The sequence below is a fragment of the Trachypithecus francoisi genome, unplaced genomic scaffold, assembly GCF_009764315.1.
Source record: "Trachypithecus francoisi isolate TF-2019V2 unplaced genomic scaffold, Tfra_2.0 Lachesis_group13, whole genome shotgun sequence".
Lineage (NCBI taxonomy): Eukaryota > Metazoa > Chordata > Mammalia > Primates > Cercopithecidae > Trachypithecus > Trachypithecus francoisi.
Genome location: NW_022681458.1, coordinates 27,347,819 through 27,369,422, shown reverse-complemented (window position 1 = coordinate 27,369,422; position 21,604 = coordinate 27,347,819). Strand labels below are relative to the sequence as shown.

Genomic DNA, 21,604 nt, shown 5'->3' with positions numbered 1-21,604 from the left:
AAGGAACAACCGGTACCAGCCATTGCAAAAACATGCCAAAATGTAAAGACCATCGAGGCTAGGAAGAAACTGCATCAACTAACGAGCAAAATAACCAGTTAATATCATAATGACAGGATCAAGTTCACACATAACAATATTAACCTTGAATGTCAATGGACTAAATGCTCCAATTAAAAGACACAGACTGGCAAACTGGATCAAGAGTCAAGACCCATCAGTCTGCTGTATTCAGGAGACCCATCTCACATGCAGAGACATACATAGGCTCAAAATAAAGGGATGGAGGAAGATCTACCAAGCAAATGGAGAACAAAAAAAGCAGGGGTTGCAATCCTAGTCTCTGATAAAACAGACTTTAAACCATCAAAGATCAAAAGAGACAAAGAAGGCCATTACATCATGGTAAAGGGTTCAATTCAACAGGAAGAGCTAACTCTCCTAAATATATATGCACCCAATACAGGAGCACCCAGATTCATAAAGCAAGTCCTTAGAGACCTACAAAGAGACTTAGACTCCCATACAATAATAATGGGAGACTTCAACACTCCACTGTCAACATTAGACAGATCAACGAGACAGAAAGTTAACAAGGATATCCAGGAATTGAACTCATCTCTGCACCAAGCGGACCTAATAGACATCTATAGAACTCTCCACCCCAAATCAACAGAATATACATTCTTCTCAGCACCACATCGCACTTATTCCAAAATTGACCACATAATTGGAAGTAAAGCACTCCTCAGCAAATGTACAAGAACAGAAATTATAACAAACTGTCTCTCAGACCACAGTGCAATCAAACTAGAACTCAGGACTAAGAAACTCAATCAAACCGCTCAACTACATGGAAACTGAACAACCTGCTCCTGAATGACTACTGGGTACATAACGAAATGAAAGCAGAAATAAGGATGTTCTTTGAAACCAATGAGAACAAAGATACAACATACCAGAATCTCTGGGACACATTTAAAGCAGTGTGTAGAGGGAAATTTATAGCACTAAATGCCCACAAGAGAAAGCAGGAGAGATCTAAAATTGACACTCTAACATCACAATTAAAAGAACTAGAGAGGCAAGAGCAAACACATTCAAAAGCTAGCAGAAGGCAAGAAATAACTAAGATCAGAGCAGAACTGAAGGAGATAGAGACACAAAAAACCCTCCAAAAAATCAATGAATCCAGGAGTTGGTTTTTTGAAAAGATCAACAAAATTGACAGACCGCTAGCTAGACTAATAAGAAAAGAGAGAGGAATCAAATAGACGCAATAAAAAATGATAAAGGGGATATCACCACCGACCCCACAGAAATACAAACTACCATCAGAGAATACTATAAACACCTCTACGCAAATCAACTAGAAAATCTAGAAGAAATGGATAATTTCCTGGACACTTACACTCTCCCAAGACTAAACCAGGAAGAAGTTGAATCCCTGAATAGGCCAATAGCAGGCTCTGAAATTGAGGCAACAATTAATAGCCTACCCACCAAAAAAAGTCCAGGACCAGATGGATTCACAGCTGAATTCTACCAGAGGTACAAGGTGGAGCTGGTACCATTCCTTCTGAAACTATTTCAATCAATAGAAAAAGAGGAATCCTCCCTAACTCTTTTTATGAGGCCAACATCATCCTGATACCAAAGCCTGGCAGAGACACAACAAAAAGAGAGAATTTTAGACCAATATCCCTGATGAACATCGATGCAAAAATCCTCAATAAAATACTGGCAAACCGGATTCAGCAGCACATCAAAAAGCTTATCCACCATGATCAAGTGGGCTTCATCCCTGGGATGCAAGGCTGGTTCAACATTCGCAAATCAATAAACGTAATCCAGCATATAAACAGAACCAAAGACAAGAACCACATGATTATCTCAATAGATGCAGAAAAGGCTTTTGACAAAATTCAACAGCCCTTTATGCTAAAAACGCTCAATAAATTTGGTATTGATGGAACGTACCTCAAAATAATAAGAGCTATTTATGACAAACCCACAGCTAATATCATACTGAATGGGCAAAAACTGGAAAAATTCCCTTTGAAAACTGGCACAAGACAGGGATGCCCTCTCTCACCACTCCTATTCAACATAGTGTTGGAAGTTCTGGCTAGGGCAATCAGGCAAGAGAAAGAAATCAAGGGTATCCAGTTAGGAAAAGAAGAAGTCAAATTGTCCCTGTTTGCAGATGACATGATTGTATATTTAGAAAACCCCATTGTCTCAGCCCAAAATCTGCTTAAGCTGATAAGCAACTTCAGCAAAGTCTCAGGATACAAAATTAATGTGCAAAAATCACAAGCATTCTTATACACCAGTAACAGACAAGCAGAGAGCCAAATCAGGAATCAACTTCCATTCACAATTGCTTCAAAGAGAATCAAATACCTAGGAATCCAGCTTACAAGGGATGTAAAGGACCTCTTCAAGGAGAACTACAAACCACTGCTCAATGAAATCAAAGAGGACACAAACAAATGGAAGAACATACCATGCTCATGGATAGGAAGAATCAATATCGTGAAAATGGCCATACTGCCCAAGGTGATTTATAGATTCAATGCCATCCCCATCAAGCTACCAATGACTTTCTTCACAGAATTGGAAAAAACGGCTTTAAAGTTCATATGGAACCAAAAAAGAGCCCGCATTGCCAAGACAATCCTAAGTCAAAAGGACAAAGCTGGAGGCATCATGCTACCTCACTTCAAACTATACTACAAGGCTACAGTAACCAAAACAGCATGGTACTGGTACCACAACAGAGATATAGACCAATGGAACAGAACAGAGTCCTCAGAAATAATACCACACATCTACAGCCATCTGATCTTTGACAAACCTGAGAGAAACAAGAAATGGGGAAAGGATTCCCTATTTAATAAATGGTGCTGGGAAAATTGGCTAGCCATAAGTAGAAAGCTGAAACTGGATCCTTTCCTTACCCCTTATACGAAAATTAATTCAAGATGGATTAGAGACTTAAATGTTAGACCTAATACCATAAAAACCCTAGAAGAAAATCTAGGTAGTACCATTCAGGACATAGGCATGGGCAAGGACTTCATGTCTAAAACACCAAAAGCAACGGCAGCAAAAGCAAAAATTGACACATGGGATCTAATTAAACTAAAGAGCTTTTGCACAGCCAAAGAAACTACCATCAGAGTGAACAGGCAACCTACAGAATGGGAAAAAATTTTTGCAACCTACTCATCTGACAAAGGGCTAATATCCAGAATCTACCAAGAACTCAAACAAATATACAAGAAAAAAACAAACAACCCCATCAAAAAGTGGGGAAAGGATATGAACAGACATTTCTCAAAAGAAGACATCCATACAGCCAACAGACACATGAAAAAATGCTCATCATCACTGGCCATCAGAGAAATGCAAATCAAAACCACAATGAGATACCATCTCACACCAGTTAGAATGGCAATCATTAAGAAGTCAGGAAACAACAGGTGTTGGAGAGGATGTGGAGAAATAGGAACACTTTTACACTGTTGGTGGGATTGTAAACTAGTTCAACCATTATGGAAAACAGTATGGCGATTCCTCAAGGATCTAGAACTAGATGTACCATATGACCCAGCCATCCCACTACTGGGTATATACCCAAGGATTATAAATTACTCTACTACAAAGACACATGCACACGTTTGTTTATTGCGGCACTATTCACAATAGCAAAGACTTGGAATCAACCCAAATGTCCATCTGTGACAGACTGGATTAAGAAAATGTGGCACATATACACCATGGAATACTATGCAGCCATCAAAAAGGATGAGTTTGCGTCCTTTGTAGGGACATGGATGCAGCTGGAAACCATCATTCTTAGCAAACTATCACAAGAAGAGAAAACCAAACACCGCATGTTCTCACTCATAGGTGGGAACTGAACAATGAGATCCCTTGGACTCGGGAAGGGGAACATCACACACTGGGGCCTATCATGGGGAGGGGGGAGGAGGGAGGGATTGCATTGGGGAGTTATACATGATATAAACGTCATGCACATGTACCCTAGAACTTAAAGTATAATAAAAAAAAAAAAAAAAAAGAAAATAAAGATATTAAAGATCTTGTTAAGTGCAGCATGTACATCTGCACAGAAACTTATGTAGACAGATTGTAAGAGAGGCTCTCCTCCCTTGGTTTCTCCTGCAGTACCAGAGCATATTAACTGTAAAGAGCAGGGTCTTCTAACCCCTCTAAGACTATTGTGTCTGGTGGTACTAAGCTCTGATACAATACACTGACATTTCCTAAATTGGTTCTTTACCTCAGGGTTTAATAATGACTAAATGACTTAAGCGTTTACTGGGTATGATAATAGTTACATCCAAGCCCTGTAACAGGAATTATTGATGTTTATAGTACACATAGAAATAACAAATGATTGAATATTCATACTAAGTAGGAGTAGCAAAAATTACGAATCTGAAAGCCAAGTCATACTGGGTTCAAAGTTGGTTTCCATTCACTACCAAAGGTAAGCTTGGGCAATTTACATGGTATTTCTACTAACTCTATTTATGGTATAAAATAACAATACTGATAGTACCAACATCAATCACTAAGTCATGTATTTGATGAATGTTTATTGAATAGCTACTATGTGCCAGCCACTATTGGGGTTGAGCATACAGCAAACAACACAGATATGAACCCCGGCTCTTTTGAGCTTTCATTTTGTTTGTGAGAACTAAGCATTTAGTAGCAGGTATGGGGCACATTAAATTTTCAAACAATGTTAAGTATCATTACCATTAGTTAATGATGATAATGATGATCACATTATGTCTCATTATGGAGTTGAGAATAACACAGTTTCTGTATGTGGGAAAATATTTCTGGTCCATGGCCCTTCAACTGTGCTTCCCTCCCACAGGAGTGATTTGAACTGAGATTTGGAACTCCTCACTGGGGTTCTTTATCGCTATGTCCACTATTTGCTGATGCACTTATTCCATGAATAATTCAAAATCATGTATTTATTAATGTATTATCAAAGCATTAAATTCCTTTCTATATATGCTGAAAATATTTCTATTCAGCTAAAGAACATTTTATGCCTGACTGAAATGTGTGTAGAATTATCCACAAAGTCATTTACATATATATATATATCTGTGTGTATATGTATGTGTGTATATATATGTATATATGTGTATATATATGTGTGTATGTACACACACACATGCATGTGTGTACATGTATGTACCTATGCCAGTGTTAGAGAAGGAATATATGGACAAAGGAATCAGAGTGTGATCAGGAGGATCAGTCCATGTGGAATGGGAGTCAAAGTTGTTTAAGGTGTCACAGAGGAGGCCACAAAGTGGAGGGGATGAGAAGAGTCAGAAAAAAGTACTTGCAAAACTGATTAGCCATCATTGGTTTTGTATTTATATTTTTGACTTAACTTCTACAAATAGCTCCTCTCACAAAAGTCATTTTGGAAACTTATCTTTCAAAGTTCGTAAAAACATCAATGATTTTAGTTATCTTCACTTAAAGAGGGTAATTTATCATCTGGTCAAGTGTGCGTGTGTCTGCCAGGAAAGCTGTGAGCCAACATACATCATACTCAGTAGCTTCAAGGATTCGGTTTGCCTTCTTGTGTGTATTTGAATACAGAATTCATTTTAATCTGACATTTTTTACCTCTCATCATATTTTTCTTCTAATTAAGTTCTATAAATGTATCTTCTATCCAGTTTGAGCAGTAATAAATTCTTTACTTAAATTGGCCTTCTGAAAGTCACAAACCAACATTATGATGAATTGCAAAATGAATAATTTCCCTTCCACTGTGTTTATTTTGAGCAGCAAAATGCTGGAGAAAAATGAAAAAATGTTTCACTAGAAAGAAGGCCATGCCCATAGTGGTTACATGGCTTTGACCTGAATGCTGCTAATGCTGAAGCCAGTAGATTCCCAAAACTGTGTAGGTCTAATTTAAAAATAATTTTTCAGTTGATAATTATAGAGTTTAACAATATTAATGTAAGGTATAAATAATGAGAAATGTTTTGCTCTCATATAAGCCTGGAGTTAGTTAGCCATGTTGGTGTGGACTAGAGCCATGATTTCTTTGGGAAATGTATTTCTTAAAATCCGTATTTCAGCAGAAAAGAACAAGGCCATTTATAGAATAGACTAAGGGAAAAATGAACATGTGATAGCTATTTTTTAAATCATCATATGTCTTACCAAACTACATAGGCAAGTAAATGTATTATGTCTTTGAGTTTAGATGGCCAAATTGAAATTGAAGAATTTGTTACTAATACTTAGGTTGGAATTTTAATAGGTGCTTAACATTGGACACATCTGTTCCCATTACATTGTAAGGCACAGATGATACTTTATATAAATAAGATTAAAGCATTACCATAGGTAAAATATCAGGCATTAACCTTGTATACTTTGATTTTAAAATAGTTAAGCTCCACTATTAAAACAGCCACAGTGATCAGAGTCCAATTCAAATAATAGTGCTTAATATGTTAATCATTAATCTTACATACTTCTTTCTTATTTCCCTCTATGCCTGTATGGAGTGGGAATTGCCTTATGAATCTTGAATTCATTACTGTAATTTGTGTACCGTGCGTTGACTGAAGCCAATTTAAGTCATATTTTAGGATAGAATTTTAGTTCCTTCACTTTGTGTAGATAGTGGGCCATGGAGTTACTGTTTCATTTACAGTATTTATTACAGAACTATGATGATGTGGTTATGATTCATGATCTTTTCCTGGATAATGGCTGATTTAAGACATATGATAGTTTGAAAAGAATGTTGATGTTCTATAGTAACCATGACCACTGGTCCAAATATCCCAACATAAAAATGCCATTGCCATCATTTTTCTTCCCTTAAAAAAAAAAACAGAATTACTCTTTTCAAACCAGAATTAGATATGCACAATCACCTAAACCAACCACTTTGTCTTGCAAATGAGGAATCCGAGATCCAGTGAAGCTGATTAGATTGATGGAGATCAGAAAGCTATTAGTGTTAGAGCTATAGCAGGGATACAGAACCTGCTTCCTCTTATTTTGGGGCCAGTACTCTCAAAACTATCCTGCCTTGCTAAAGTCGGATAACCACTGCCATTTCATTTATTCACATCCTGAAAACTCTTTTTTCTTTTTCCTTGTGCAGTGTCTCCATGCACCCCCAGAAAGACATGCTAGTCTCCTGTGGCGAGGACCGACTCTGGAAGGTGTTGGGCCTTCCAAAAGGCAACGTGCTTCTCACGGGATTTGGCCACACTGATTGGCTTTCAGACTGCTGCTTCCATCCGAGGTCAGTGCACAGGACTCCTAGAAATAGCCTAATCTCTCTAGGAACATGCTTGTTTACTCTGTCTCCTCACTCTGCTGTCTTTGCTGATGTTTTTCTTTCTGCAACAACACACCCTGCACTGAATTTCGAAGTGTATAGACAAATTCCCCCTTGGTTTTCATTATATTGACTTTTGACTGTTTTTGATATTTGGTACATGTAAAACTTAGTCCACATACTTACACATTTAACCAGAGGAATAAGCTTCTCAGGACAAGCATTATTAACATTCCTTGTGCTCACAAGCCCTGACAAGGCACAGAGATTTCTAGTCAGTAATGCATGCCAGAATTTACCTTTGTTAATCTTTGGAGTTTTCCTTTTAGAGTTAATTTATGTACCAAAAAGGATCAGAGAGCAGCGATCAATTTCTTTAAAAATTCAGTGACACTCAAGGTATTAAAAAGAACAAAGCAATACTGAAAACACTGGGCCCTGTAATTTCTGAAATTCACTGAACCTAAATTCATTTGTACCTCAAAGACCAAGGGCACAGAAGGGAGAACATTCTTAAAGACACAGATAGAAAACTGTCCATAGTTCCTTGTGGCCCATTCCTACCGCCAATCTTGTTTTCTGTTCATCATTCTTCTTGGATCTGCTTCTTTGTAAAACTCTCTGGCCTGATTACTTTTGGTAACCCATAGTTCTTGGTGCTTTTCTAAACCATTGTATTCGGAAATTTTATTCTTGGGAAGATTTCTTATGATTTATTTTCATGTTTTCACTCAACTCCTTTTTAAAATCAATTTTTCTTTTATCTTTGCTATGAATGTCTATGAAATTAGATAGAACATTTTTACTTAAATTTAGAAATTTGTAAGATAATGACAAGAGTAAACTAAGTTTGTTTTTAACTTCTGAATATCTTTCCAAAGTATAATTTATCTTTAGTACTAGATGTTTGACCCTAATTTATGAACATGCAGTGTATTCCATATCCAGTATGTAAATTAAACAGAGCCTTGCCACCCTCTCACCTCTTAGGAACATAAAACCCATGTTGCAAGCAGCAACAATACAATTAGAAGTATTGCCTATCTCTTATGTAGCTACTGGGCATACTAATCAGATTTTCATAATGCCCTGTTACCATGACAGCCAGTGACTCAGAGATTTTCTCATTAGTGTTTGACCAGCAATGGTCCTTTTAATAGATCTTCCTCTTTCCCATTCAATTACTGAAATTAATATGAGGTGAGATACATCATTATTCACTTATAATATGAATTTACATTTAGCACTTTCTTACGGCAGAATTGTAGTAAAATACTGCTATACTGTTTGCTTTTTTTCAGTGCATGAGACAAATATAAGGGGAGAAAATAAATATAACCATAAGTGTTTTTAAATGAGAGATATTGAATAGCAAATGTTATTTTTGTAGAATTCATAAAAAAGAAAAAATGATTATTAAAAACAACAACAAAAGGTCTATTTTGGTTTATTTGTGGTGAGACACATTCTGAAAGTGTTTACATCTCAGACCACAAACATTTTATAATCCTTGTATGCAAACCAACACTAAAGAGCATATAAATATGAAAAAATATATATGTACCTACAGATAGTGTTGATGGATTTAAAGTTGTTGAAATTTATGTTTCCTAGAATTTAAATTTGTAATATTTGATTTTTGGTTTGGCTTATGTAATTGGGTCAGTAAGAAAAGATAGTTAATTACTGAAGATAATATATTTCCTAACTAATGGTATACTTTGTCTATAATTTAAAAATCAAACTTAAAATAAGTTTGACTTAAATATTATACTCTAATCTGTAGTTAAATCTTCAGTGAATACAATTATAGTCTTCAGAGTCCAGCTCTGGGCTCTGGTTGATTCTGCTTTCTTGGAACCCTAGGGTGGACACAGTGTATACTAACTTTTATTTTCCTCCTATGCTCTTCACACAAGAAACATAAACTTTTTCTTATTTTTTTTCTTTCCTTTGCTTTTCACATTTCCTTTATTTTTAATTTCAGTTGCTTCTAGTTGAATGTTTTCTCTAACTTCCAGCTGGATGCATTCCTGACTACAATGGTAGCTGACACTGTCAGGCACTGTCTCTTCTGCAATGATGACATATCCAAATTTTGTTTGGGGGTCAATTAATCTTTGACATGATTGTGGTTCACCTTGACTGACACCAATCATTCTTCTTTGTCCTATTTCTCATATCATAGCAGACATCTCAAGTGCCTAATAATAAATACAACAGGCATAGTAATACTCATATCAGGCAAAAAAAGAGTGACAGGTTAAAAAAAATGAACTGAGGGGATAACTGACACTTGAGAATCCAGCTAATATGATGTTGAAATATATAAAACAAAAAATCTCATAAAACAAGATGATAGTTAAAAAATATAATAATCAGAAAGACTTCAAGGTATCTCTTTCAACTTTTAATCTGTCAAGTAAACAAAATTGTAGTGGAATTAGAAGAATTAATATGATAGTAAGTATAATTAACAGTATATATTTACCTCTGTACAAGGAGAAAATATAAATTTTTTTAGTTGATTTATGGTTTAATTTTCAAAAAGGCATAAATTCTTTACCCAAAATCTAGCATAAATTCCTCATAGTATAAATTATACAACCCATAATTTATGACCAAGATTCAATGATAAAAGGTGAAATGAAGTTAATAACCATTAATGAGAGTAATCACAAATTATTAAGACACATGTAAATGAATACTGAGTCAAAGAGGAACTGTAAACTTTCATTACATAGTTGGCAAATGTTACAACTACAACATTTACCAAATTTATGAGATGTATCCAAAGCTGTATTCAGAGTAAAATTCATAGCTTTAAATTCTTTATCATTAAATAAGGAAAAAAGAAAATAAGTGGATTATGAATTCAAATTGAAAAAATAATGAAATACAAAAAGCAAAAGAAAAAATCAATGACAATTAGAAATTAATAAATTAGAATAGATGTATATTTATGTATATGTTATATATCAATGAAAACTGCTTAACTTATATGTATAATATATAAACAGTTATATATAAATTAAATATCCATATACATATAAATAATAGACATAATACTATACACATAACTGATTATTTCTATCAGTTATGCAGTTATATACGTGCACATATATATGTAATTTCAGCACTTTTCTGTCCTCAAGGGGAAAAATAATGAAGAAGCTACAATACATTAGATATCCCAGAAAACTGCTGAAAATATGTTAATAAGTGAGGAAACATTAATATAAATAGCAACTTGGAAAGAGTTAGTACTGAATATACAGAAACTAGAATATATATGCACTTCAATTTTTTAGGAAATAATAAATCTCTATGAAAGTAAACATTATCAATACTAAATAAAGATGGAAGAAAAACCTGGACTAGATTAAAAACCGTTGAAGAAACTGAGTTTTAAAGTTTTACCTTGCATGCCCATCTTTAGCAGTTTTATGAGTGAGATTTTAGAAACTTACCAAAACAAACAAAAAAAAAAAAAAGAAAAAAGAGTGTTAGAATAAAACAGGTAATTTTTAGGTTCATTACCTAGCCCAAGGACAGAAAAAAATAAAAGGGAAATTCATTACTGGTTTTAAAAGATAAAGCATAAGCATAATTTTAAACTTAACAGATATAGTACTCACATGGTAACCAGAGACCCATTTCACTATGATGAATGCAAAACTTTAAAAAATGATACAGAAAATGAAATTCAGCTGTATGTTTAAAAAGAGCAATATACAATGACCAAGTAAGATTTGTACTTGGAAAACATGAAATACATAAATGAACTGACTATGAGGACATCATATAATAAATTATACTAATAGATATTGAAGCTTACTTTAAAAAGTGGCATAAATCTAGCAACTATACCTGTCAATACACATATGTTTGCATACATTGTTAGGTTCCATGTGTTGGAATTGATTAGGGGAATAGATTTTGGAACAGCTAAAAACTATTAATAAGATCTGCCAGGTGAATGTCAAACCTAGATACCATGAAGCTTAATGAGTGAAAAGCAGAATGGTGCTTACAGGAAATAGCTCAAGAGGGGAACATAAAACCAAACAGGTAAAAATGTAGATAATCCCCAAAGTCAAAACAGGAGCAAGAGCCCAAGCTAACATCTGTCTATGGAAGCTTAATTACTTCTCCAGTTGGTGTTTACTCTCTTTAAATGTTGACTACATATTTTCTTTGTTTTCCCCTTAATAATAATGACTACTTTTTGTTGCAACACTAACACCATCTTACATATTTATAGCTCAAAAAATGAATGTGGAAATCCTGTAAGTTTTATACAAATATAATGCAGACTATATAAACAGAAGACATTTAAAAACGTGCAAGTCTTCAAAACACTGCATTGCCTCAAAATAATACTATACACATAACTGATTATTTCTATCTATTGTTTACAGTGGAATTGGTTCTGTTTGTATCTAAGATTTTAATTTCCTCAGTAGGACTTGTCTATCCAGATCTTTTTAAAGAAGGACATGGATAACTTTCATCACTGTGTAACTCGTCATTATTACATATTTACCACTAGATGGAGGTTATATATTGGGAAGATAAAGCGACCTTTGCATTTACTTGGTAGACTGATGGAAGTGTTGGTAGCTGTTGAAAGTGATTCATCAATCATTGAAAATGATAAACGAATGGAACAATGCAGGGACTGTGCATTAGCGCAATCTTTGCACTACTGAAAGAAGAAAACGTACATTGCCAAAAAGTGGGAACATAAACATACCCCAGTGCAAGGTAGAGGTCATACGGGTGGCCCATTTTAGAATGCTAGCTTCACCATTGCTAGTCTTTTCAGGTTTCTCTTCTGTGAAATAGAAAGGATAATGATGCCTACTTTGTAGTTTGATTGTGAAGACTAGTGTTATAATATCTGAGAAACACAAATATGATTGCTAGGCACACATATGCTCAATAAGTGTTAGCTATCATCATATTTTTCATTGATACAAATTTTAGAACTTAAATAGATAGCTCAAACACTGTTATAAAACTGGCAGCCATACAATGGGCTACGAAGGGAAGAGGCAATTTTGTTTCTGGATTATACCAAATCCTGTTGGAAAAATGATATGCAACCATCAACATTAGTTGGTAAAATTGTGTCTAAAATTCATACCCAGTAAATGATGAAGATAGTTATAAAATGAAAACCAAATTCAATTACTTCAAAATGTATGTTATCTAGCTGTTCTCAGCTCATAAAATGTAAATATTTCTTTAAAATTGTGCCAAATTCATCCTATTTTTTTTAATAAAAATGAGAAATAATTCTGCATGTTTCCTTTTTTTTTTTTAAGATTTTAGATTACGTTTTAGAAGGAAAACAAATTTGGCCAGAAACATCAACAGAATTCCATTTTAAAATCATCTTTTTGATTTGTTTTTTGCACAATATAAAAAATATAGTGGTTGAACTTCCTTATCCACAGGCATGTTCTATTTTTGGCCCATTTAGACTAGCTTTGGGCAACAAAAACACAGAGTTACATAATCAATATTCAGGTAAATAATGTTAGATCAGTAAAACTCATGCTACTTTACTTAATAATATATTAGTTGGTCTTTACCTACCAGAGGACTGGTTCGTAACAGTAATGTCCAGTTCACCAATGCTTGGAGTTGCATTTTCTTCTGTATGACCACAGCTTACTATGTGAAACAGCATGTAATTCCCCACATATCTCGCTAAGTGAAAGCAGTCAGATTAGTGGTTTAAACAATTTCACAGTACCACATTTTATCCTGAGTTCCCTGCCTGAGTCAGAAATAGAGCTGACAGCATTCTATTAAACAGAACTTCTATCCTGAGGAGCTGATTTATGAATTGTGAATAAATGGATCTCTCCAAAGTACCTCATATTCTCTCTTCGCTGTACAAGCTACCTATTCACATATTTATGTAGTGCCTAAAACCATAGTATGAAAACCCCTTGACAAGTACATTATTTAGATTTTTAAAAATATATATACATGGGACTGGGCACGGTGGCTCACGCCTGTAATCCCAGCACTTTGGGAGGCCAAGTCGGGTGGATCACCTGAGGTCAGGATTTCGAGACCAGCCTGGCCAACATGCTGAAACCTCATCTCCACTAAAAATACTAAAAATTAGCTGGGCGTAGTGGTGGGCACCTATAATCCCAACTACTCAGGGGGCTGAGACAGGAGAATCCCTTGAACCCAGGAGGCGGAGGTTGCAGTTGGTCAAGATCGCGCCATTGCACTCCAGTCTAGGCAACAAAAGTGAAAGTTTGTCTCAAAAAAATATATATATATATGTGTGTGTGTGTGTGTATGTATATATATACACATATACATGTATATACACATATACGTGTACACGTATATACACATATACGTGTGTACATGTATACACGAATATGTGTACATATGTATATACACACACGGAAAACGTTTTATTTGGTATAAGCTAAAAGTTAAGAGTACAAATTTCAAATTACTTTTAAGAATACAGATATTGATGTATTATCTCTCTAAAGATTATGATGTCTTCTTTCTTCCTGAGCTACAGAAGTAGCTGTTTTCATAATCAGGAAAATGTAATAGACTTTTATTAAGACAATTTTGACGTGTCCCTGTTAAGTAATAATATTCAACTTTATATTCTTTGCAGAGGTATATATTATGCTTCTGTTCTTAATGTATTTATCACCTTTATGTGAAGGGGCTAAGCATTAAAAATAACAGCATACTTCGTTAAGCAGTTTTTTTTTTTTTTTTGTCTAATTCTAAAAGTAATACAGGATCATCACAGAGAAAAGTGTTAAAAAGAAAATAGATATTTCTCACAGTCCCACAACTCAATGAAAACCACATTTTCATTGTAAAACCAAACTTGCAAGTGTTAATTTTAGATTTATACACATTTACAAATGCCCTTATAATAATGTCCATATATAGTAGTTACCTGCTTAATATTTGATCAGCTAATGTTGAAGAGGGAAAGTTGGAAAGGAGAGAATCTTTAGATGTATCTGCATTGGGGAAGGCCTGGTTTGAATGTTGACATCAGTTACCTTTTAAACAGCAACTGCCATATGTCAAGTATTGCAATTGTACGTGGCAATTATAATGCTTTGTATATTTATGCTGCTGCTTTCTCTTCCTCAATTTATAGAAATACTACATCCTCTGTGTCCTTTGTATTCATAGTTAAATTGAGGCCATATAACTGATCTGTGGCCAGAGAAATGTGAATAAAAGTCACATTTTCAGCTGTTGCACATTGAAGAGCAAAGTTTACCTCCTTCAGGCTCTCTTCCCTTCTCTTCAGAACCACATGGTACAATGGCATAGCTTTATAATGGCATAAGACTGCTTGCTTTCCATTGAAATGGGATTATAACCAAGACAAATCAAAGTATCTTTGTTATATTAAGCCATGTAAGACTGGATAGTTTGTCTGTTTTGGCTGCTAGTATTAACTATCCTCTAAAGTGAAATTTTATGTATTATAGATATATAAATATCAAGACACTGCCCAAGAGCTTTCCTCCACCAAGTGGAGAATCTGGTTTTACGCAAGATGTGACTTTTAAAATCAGACTTATTTTCCGGTATAGGTGTGGCAGAGTACTTGCTTTGTTATTTTATTTAAACTCCCAGCGCCTCAGTTGCTCATTTGAAAAGGATGATAACATACATCAAAAGGTTTTCATGAATGTTCCACGAGAAAATATATATAAAGCATTCAGCACAGTTCTGATCTCAGAATAAGCATTTGGTAAAAATAGCGTTATTATGGTTGTTGCTATTCTTTGGCAGAAGTAAGATTCTAACCTTGGTCTGGTTTGTTGTGAAACTAGTAGTGCCTCTAACTTTATTGGCCTGTCTCTTTTTTTCTAGAAAGAAAATAATTTTTTAAAAACCCTTAGGAATGCTATAAGCTCTTTAAGGCAAGGTCTATATCTTACCCATCTTTGTATCCCTGGGGCACAGCAGGTCAACTGAAACATTATAGAGAATGAGAAATATTTGTTGAATTAGAATAAACAGAATTGAAGGTGATAGATGAGAAATGTGGCCACTTTCTTTCATTCTCCCACTAGGTATTATGTAATTTTAGGTATATACTCACACATACACGTACCATTCATTATTTCTGAAATCCCTTTATCAGAAGAACCTACAACCTAGTATTAGTCCTGCATTGGACATAAAACCCTAAAACACAAAATCTTCTATAAATAATATTACACCAAGAATAAATTTCAGTCAAAGCCCAATAATAGAAGCACTTCCAAAATGGCAGGATAAGGACGTTCAAAAATACACTCCTTCATAAAAGCAGAGAGAATATGGGCGGAGAGGAGGGAATGTTAAAATCCACTTTTCCGGAACACAGGAACTTAACCAGAGGCTTGCATCAACCCGAGGAGCACTTATTCAAGAAAAATTGCGGAATATTACTAAGAAGAGTGAACTCTTTTATGTTTTAACATTCTCCAGTCCTAAATAGAAAAGATGGAAAGTGAAATGTCCAAAGGGTATCTGAAGCACACTGACATATTTCTAAGAATATGGAAGGGCACATACATGCAAGTGAAGGGCTGTGCACATGCATAGGAAAGACTTGAGAAGGGTTTAATCTCTTGCATCTGGTTGACCTCAAGGACTTGCACAAGCAGGAGGTAAAGGCTAAGCTAAGTTGTAAACTTCAAGATTTTTAAAGATGTGTCCTAACATGCACAAAGAGACACTTGCCAAAGATTGGGTGACTTACTGGTTCAAAGCATTTAATCACCAGTTGACCAATCATTATTTGGCTATTAAGCTAATCTAGAAGAAAATTCTGTGGCTACACCAAACATGGAATACAGACTTTACTGAATTACCTCAGGAAATTCACACACACACACACACAGACAGCAAACAGCAGTAACAACAAACATTAGAGAGAAGAAAACCTGATTTCCAGAAATTCCAAGTTATTTAAAATGTCAGGTTTTAAACAATGTCAAAAAATTGAAAACTTAAAAAGGAGCAGGCCAAAGAACAAAACTTATGAATATGTCATGTTATATGACAAAGCGGCATTAAAGTTGCAGGTGTGATGGAAATCTGTAATCAGTTGACTTTAAAATAAGGAGATTATCTTTGATTATCCAGGTTGACCCACTGTAATCACAAAGTTCCCATAAGAGTGGAAGATGAAGGTAGAATAGAATGATCAGAGTATGAAAAAGGGATTCTCCCCTAGAGAGACCAGAGATAACCAACTCTTATAACACCTTGACTTCAACCCAGTCAAACTTATTTTGTCCTTATGGCCTCCAGAACTGTAAGATAGTAACTTCATATTATGTTATGCCACTAAGTTTACAGTAATTTGTTACAGCACAAAAAAAAAACAAATACACTATTCTTCCACAACTATAGTTGAGTTTTATATCCTAACCTCGTGTCAACATACAACTTTGATGAGTTCATTTATTAATTGAGAACATTTTAGTATATTTTTTAGACTTCTCTCTATATAAGATTGTATCATCTGTGAAGAGAGATCATTTTACTTTTTCCTTTCTAATCTAGATACCTTTGATTGTTTTTTCCTTATCAAATTGCTCTGGCTCGAACCTCCAGTACAGTGTTGAATAGAAGTGATAAATGAAGACATCCTTGTCTTATTTTTGATTTTAGGTAAAACGTGATCAGTCTTTCACCATTAAGTATTATGTCAACTGTGGGATTTTTGTAGATGCTTTTATTAGGTTGAAGAAATTTACTTCTATTTCTGGTCAAATATGTTGATCATGAGAAGTTGTTGGATTTTGTTAAATGCCGCTTCTGCATCTGTTGAAATGATCATTTGGTTTTTATCTTTTATTCTGTCAACGTGGCCTATTACATTGATTTTTGTATATTGAACCAACCTTGCATTCCTGAAATAAATGCTAGTTGCTTATGTTATACAGTCATTTATATAAGTTGCTGGATTTGATATATTGGTATTTTGTTGATGACATTTTTATCTATATTAATAAGAGACATGAGTATGTAGTTTTCTTTGTGATGCCTCTGTTTGGTTTTGGTATTAGAGCAATACTGGCCTCGCAGAATAAATCAGGCAGTGTTCCCTCCTGTTCTATTTTTTGGAAGAATTTGTGAAGTAGTAGTGTTAATTCTTCTTAAATATATGGCAAAATTCATCAGTGAAGCCATCTGGTCTTGGGCTTCCCTTTGTGGAAAGGTTTTGATTACTGATTCAAGAATAAGAATTTTTCTACTCTATCTAGGTTATCTAATTTGCTACCTTTTTTTTGTCATATTTGTTGCCATGTTGTTCACAATTTCCCTTATAAATGCTTTATAATTCTGTAAATCTGGTAATGATGCCTTTATATCATTCTTGATTTGAATAATTTAAGTCCTCTCTATTTTTTGTTGCTCAGTAGAGCTAAAGTCAATTTTGTTACTCTTTTCAAAAAATCAACTTTTATTGTTGAATTTTCTATATATTTTTAAATTCTCTGTTTTATTTATTTGTATTCAATATTATTTTCTCTCTTCTGCTTAATTTGGATTTAGTTTTTTTTCTATTTGCTTAAGATAGAAGGTTTGGTTATTATTTGAGATATTTATTCTTTTTAAATGTACCATTTACATCTGTGAATTTTCTTTCAAGCAATGCTAGAATTATCCTATAAGTTTTCATATGTTGTGTTTTTGTTTTCATTCGTATCAAAGTATTTTCTGATTTTCCTTATAATTTCTTTTTTGGCCTAATGGCTATTTTAAAGTGTGCTGTTCCATGTCCATATATGCATTATGCGCTGCTTAATGGTGAGGATACATTTGATAAATGCATCATTAGGCAATTTCATCATTATGCAAACTTTGGAGAGTGTACTTACACAAACCTAGATGGTATAGCCTACTGCTCATCTAGGCTATATACCATAGACTATACAGACTATAGCATATTGCTATTGCTCCTATATAACAAACTTATATAGTTACTGTACTGAATATGATATACAATTGTAATATAACAATATTTTTATATATAAACACAGAAAGATATAGTAAAAATGCAGTATAAAAGATAGAAAGTGGTACACCTGTATAGGGCATTTACCATGAATGGAGCTTGCAGGAATGGAAGCTGCTCTAGGTGAGTCAGTGAGTGAATGGTGAGTGAATGAGAAGGCCTAGGACATTACTGTACACTACTGTAGACTATAAACACTGTACAATTAAACTATACTAAATTTGTTTTAAAATCATTTTTTGATAATAAATCAACCTTAGCTTATGTAACTTTTTACTTTATAAACTATTTACTCTTTTAACTTTTTGATTATTTTGTTAACGCTTAGTTTGAAACACTGTACAGCTGTACAAAAAATATTTTTATGTCCTTTTTCTATAAACTTTTCTCTTTTAATTTTCAAACTTTTTGTTAAACGCAAAGACGCACACATTAGCCTAGGTCTACACAGGGTCAGGATCATCAATATTACTTTGGTCCACTTCCACATTTTGTCCCACTGGAAGGTCTTCAGGGGCAAAAATACATGTAGAACTATCATCTCCTATGATAATAATGCCTTCTTCTGGAATATCTCCTGAAGGACCTGCCTGAAGCTATTTTACAGTTAACTTTGTTTTATTAATAAGTAGAAGTACACTGTAAAATAATGATAAATAGCATAGTATAGTAAATACATAAACCAGTAACAGTCATTTATTATAATTAAGAATTATGTACTATGCATAATAATATGTAATATACCTTTAAACAACTAGCAGTGCAGTAGATTTGTTTACAATAACATCACCACAAACACACGAGTAATGTGTAGCCATTTGGCATTATGAAGGCTACCATGTCACTAGGCCATAGGAATTTTTCAGCTCCATTATAATCTTATGAAACCACATCATATATGCAGTCTGTCATTGACTGCAATGACATTATATGGCACATGACTGTATGTGTGAATTTTTCAAGTTCTCTTCTAATTGATTTCCATTTTAATTCTATTGTGATGAAAGAGACTATTTTGTATAATTTAATCCTTCTATATCTACTGAGACCTGTTTCACATACTAACATATTATCCTAAAGAATGTTCTGTGTGCCCATGAAATAACATCTTTTCTACTTTTTTTGTATGGAATGTTCTATACATGTCTGCTAGGTCTAGTTGATTTATGTTGTTAAATCTTATATTTCTTCACTGCTTTTCTGCCTAATTATTGTAACCATTATTTAAAATGGGTATTGAAATCCCCTAATGTTATTTTTGAATTGTATATTTTTTCCATTAATTCTGTCACTTTTTGCTTCATGTATTTTGGGTCTTTATTAATTTTTTATTGCTACTCCTCCATATTACCACAAAGATAGTAGCTTAAAATAATATAAATTTATTATCCAATAGTTCTGGAGGTAAAAAGTCAGAAATGGGTCTTGCTAGGCTTAAAATAAGGTAAAAATGTTATTGTGCTCTTTCTGGAAACTCCAGTAATATATTAATTTCCTTATCTTTTCTGGATTTGGGAGGCTCTCTGCATTCTTTGACGTATGGCCTCTTAACTTCAAAGTCAGCTGTGTAGCATCTTCCAGTTTTTTTCTCTGTGTCTCTGTGCTTCTGTTATCACATTGCTTTTTGGTCTCTTTAATCTCCAGTCTCCCTTATAAGAACTCTTGAGATTACATTACCTAGTCATTCAAGATAATCTCTAAATCTCAAGATCATTAATTTAACCATACCTGCAAACTTCCTGTGGCCATGTAAGATAACATTTACAGGTTCTCGGGAATATTTGTTGAGGAGAGGGCTATTTAAATCAGCCTACCACAACTTATACCCTATAAACTATATAACGATGTTAAAAGAAATTAAAGAAAACCTCACAAAATGGAAAGATATCTCATGTTCATGAATTTGCAAGATTGTATTGCTAAGATAGCAATACTGATCGAAAAATTTAATTCAATCAATAGACAAAATACCAATAGCCAAACTGATCCTAAAATCCACAGAGAAACAGAAGATTCCCAGACTAGGTAAAACAATCTTATCAAGAAGAATGAAGTTTCACAACTTACTATTACACAAAGCTATGGTAATCAGGACAGGTATAGTACTGGCATGTGATAGACATATAGATCAACAAAATAGAACTGAAAGTTGAGAAATAAACCATTACATTGAGTTGCCTGATTTTCAACAGGGGTGCCAAGATAATTCAATGGGGAAAAGATAGTTGTGTCAACAAATTGGGTGGGACAACTGGATATCTACATACAAAAGAATTAAGTTGAATCCCTATTTCACATCATACACACAAATTAACACAAAATGTATTCTAGACTTAAAAGTAACAATGAACACTATAAAACTCTTAGAAGAGAACAAAAATAAATCTTTGTGACCTTGAATTGAGGAATGGTTTCTCAGATATGATTCCAAAACACAAATGACAAAAGAAATAACTTCATCAAATTAAAAATTTTTACACAGAAGACAACATCAAGAAAGTAAAAAGACAATCCATATAGTGGGAGAAATTATTTGTCAATCATGTATCTGATAAAGGACTTGTATCAAGAATATAAAAACAACTTTTACAGTCCAGCAGTATAAAAGAAAACAGTTTAAAAATAAAACATGTGAATAGACATTTCTATAAATAAGCTATACAACAAGCCAATAAACACCTGATGGATATGTTTATACCACAAGTCAATAAACACATGTAGGACACTCAAAATCATTATTTATTAGGAGGAATACAAATAGAAAACACAGTGAGATATCTCTTTATAGCCATTCATATGACTATAAAAAACAAACAGATAAGTGTTGGAAAAGACATGGAGAATTCAGAACCCTCAGCATTTCTGATAGGATAGTAAAATGCTGTAGCTACTTTGGAAAAGTATTACTTTCTCAAAATGGTAAACATTTGGTCAACCAAGGATCCAGCATTTCCACACCTAGCTATATACGCAAGAGAATCAAGAGCATATGTCCATGCAAAAACTTGTATACAAATGCATTATAAGAGTAACATTATTCATGATAGTTAAAAGGTGGAAATAATCCAAATGTTCATTAATTGATTAATGGATGAATGAGTATGTTACTGACATTTAAAACTGCAGTTATTAATGAAACCAATCTTTTCTTGTATATTAGCAATTTGCATTTCTCT

At 33.9% G+C, this 21,604-nt stretch overlaps 1 protein-coding gene across 3 annotated transcripts in view; it reads left to right on the top strand.

Moving 5' to 3' along the window:
- SPAG16 (sperm associated antigen 16) overlaps positions 1–21,604 on the top strand; it is a 1,188,211-nt gene that overhangs the window by 587,759 nt on the left and 578,848 nt on the right. For all 3 annotated transcript variants that reach the window (XM_033230389.1, XM_033230390.1, XM_033230388.1), the window contains one exon: positions 7,205–7,348. In XM_033230389.1, the coding sequence (XP_033086280.1) occupies positions 7,205–7,348 (144 nt within the window). The remainder of the gene's footprint in view (positions 1–7,204; positions 7,349–21,604) is intronic.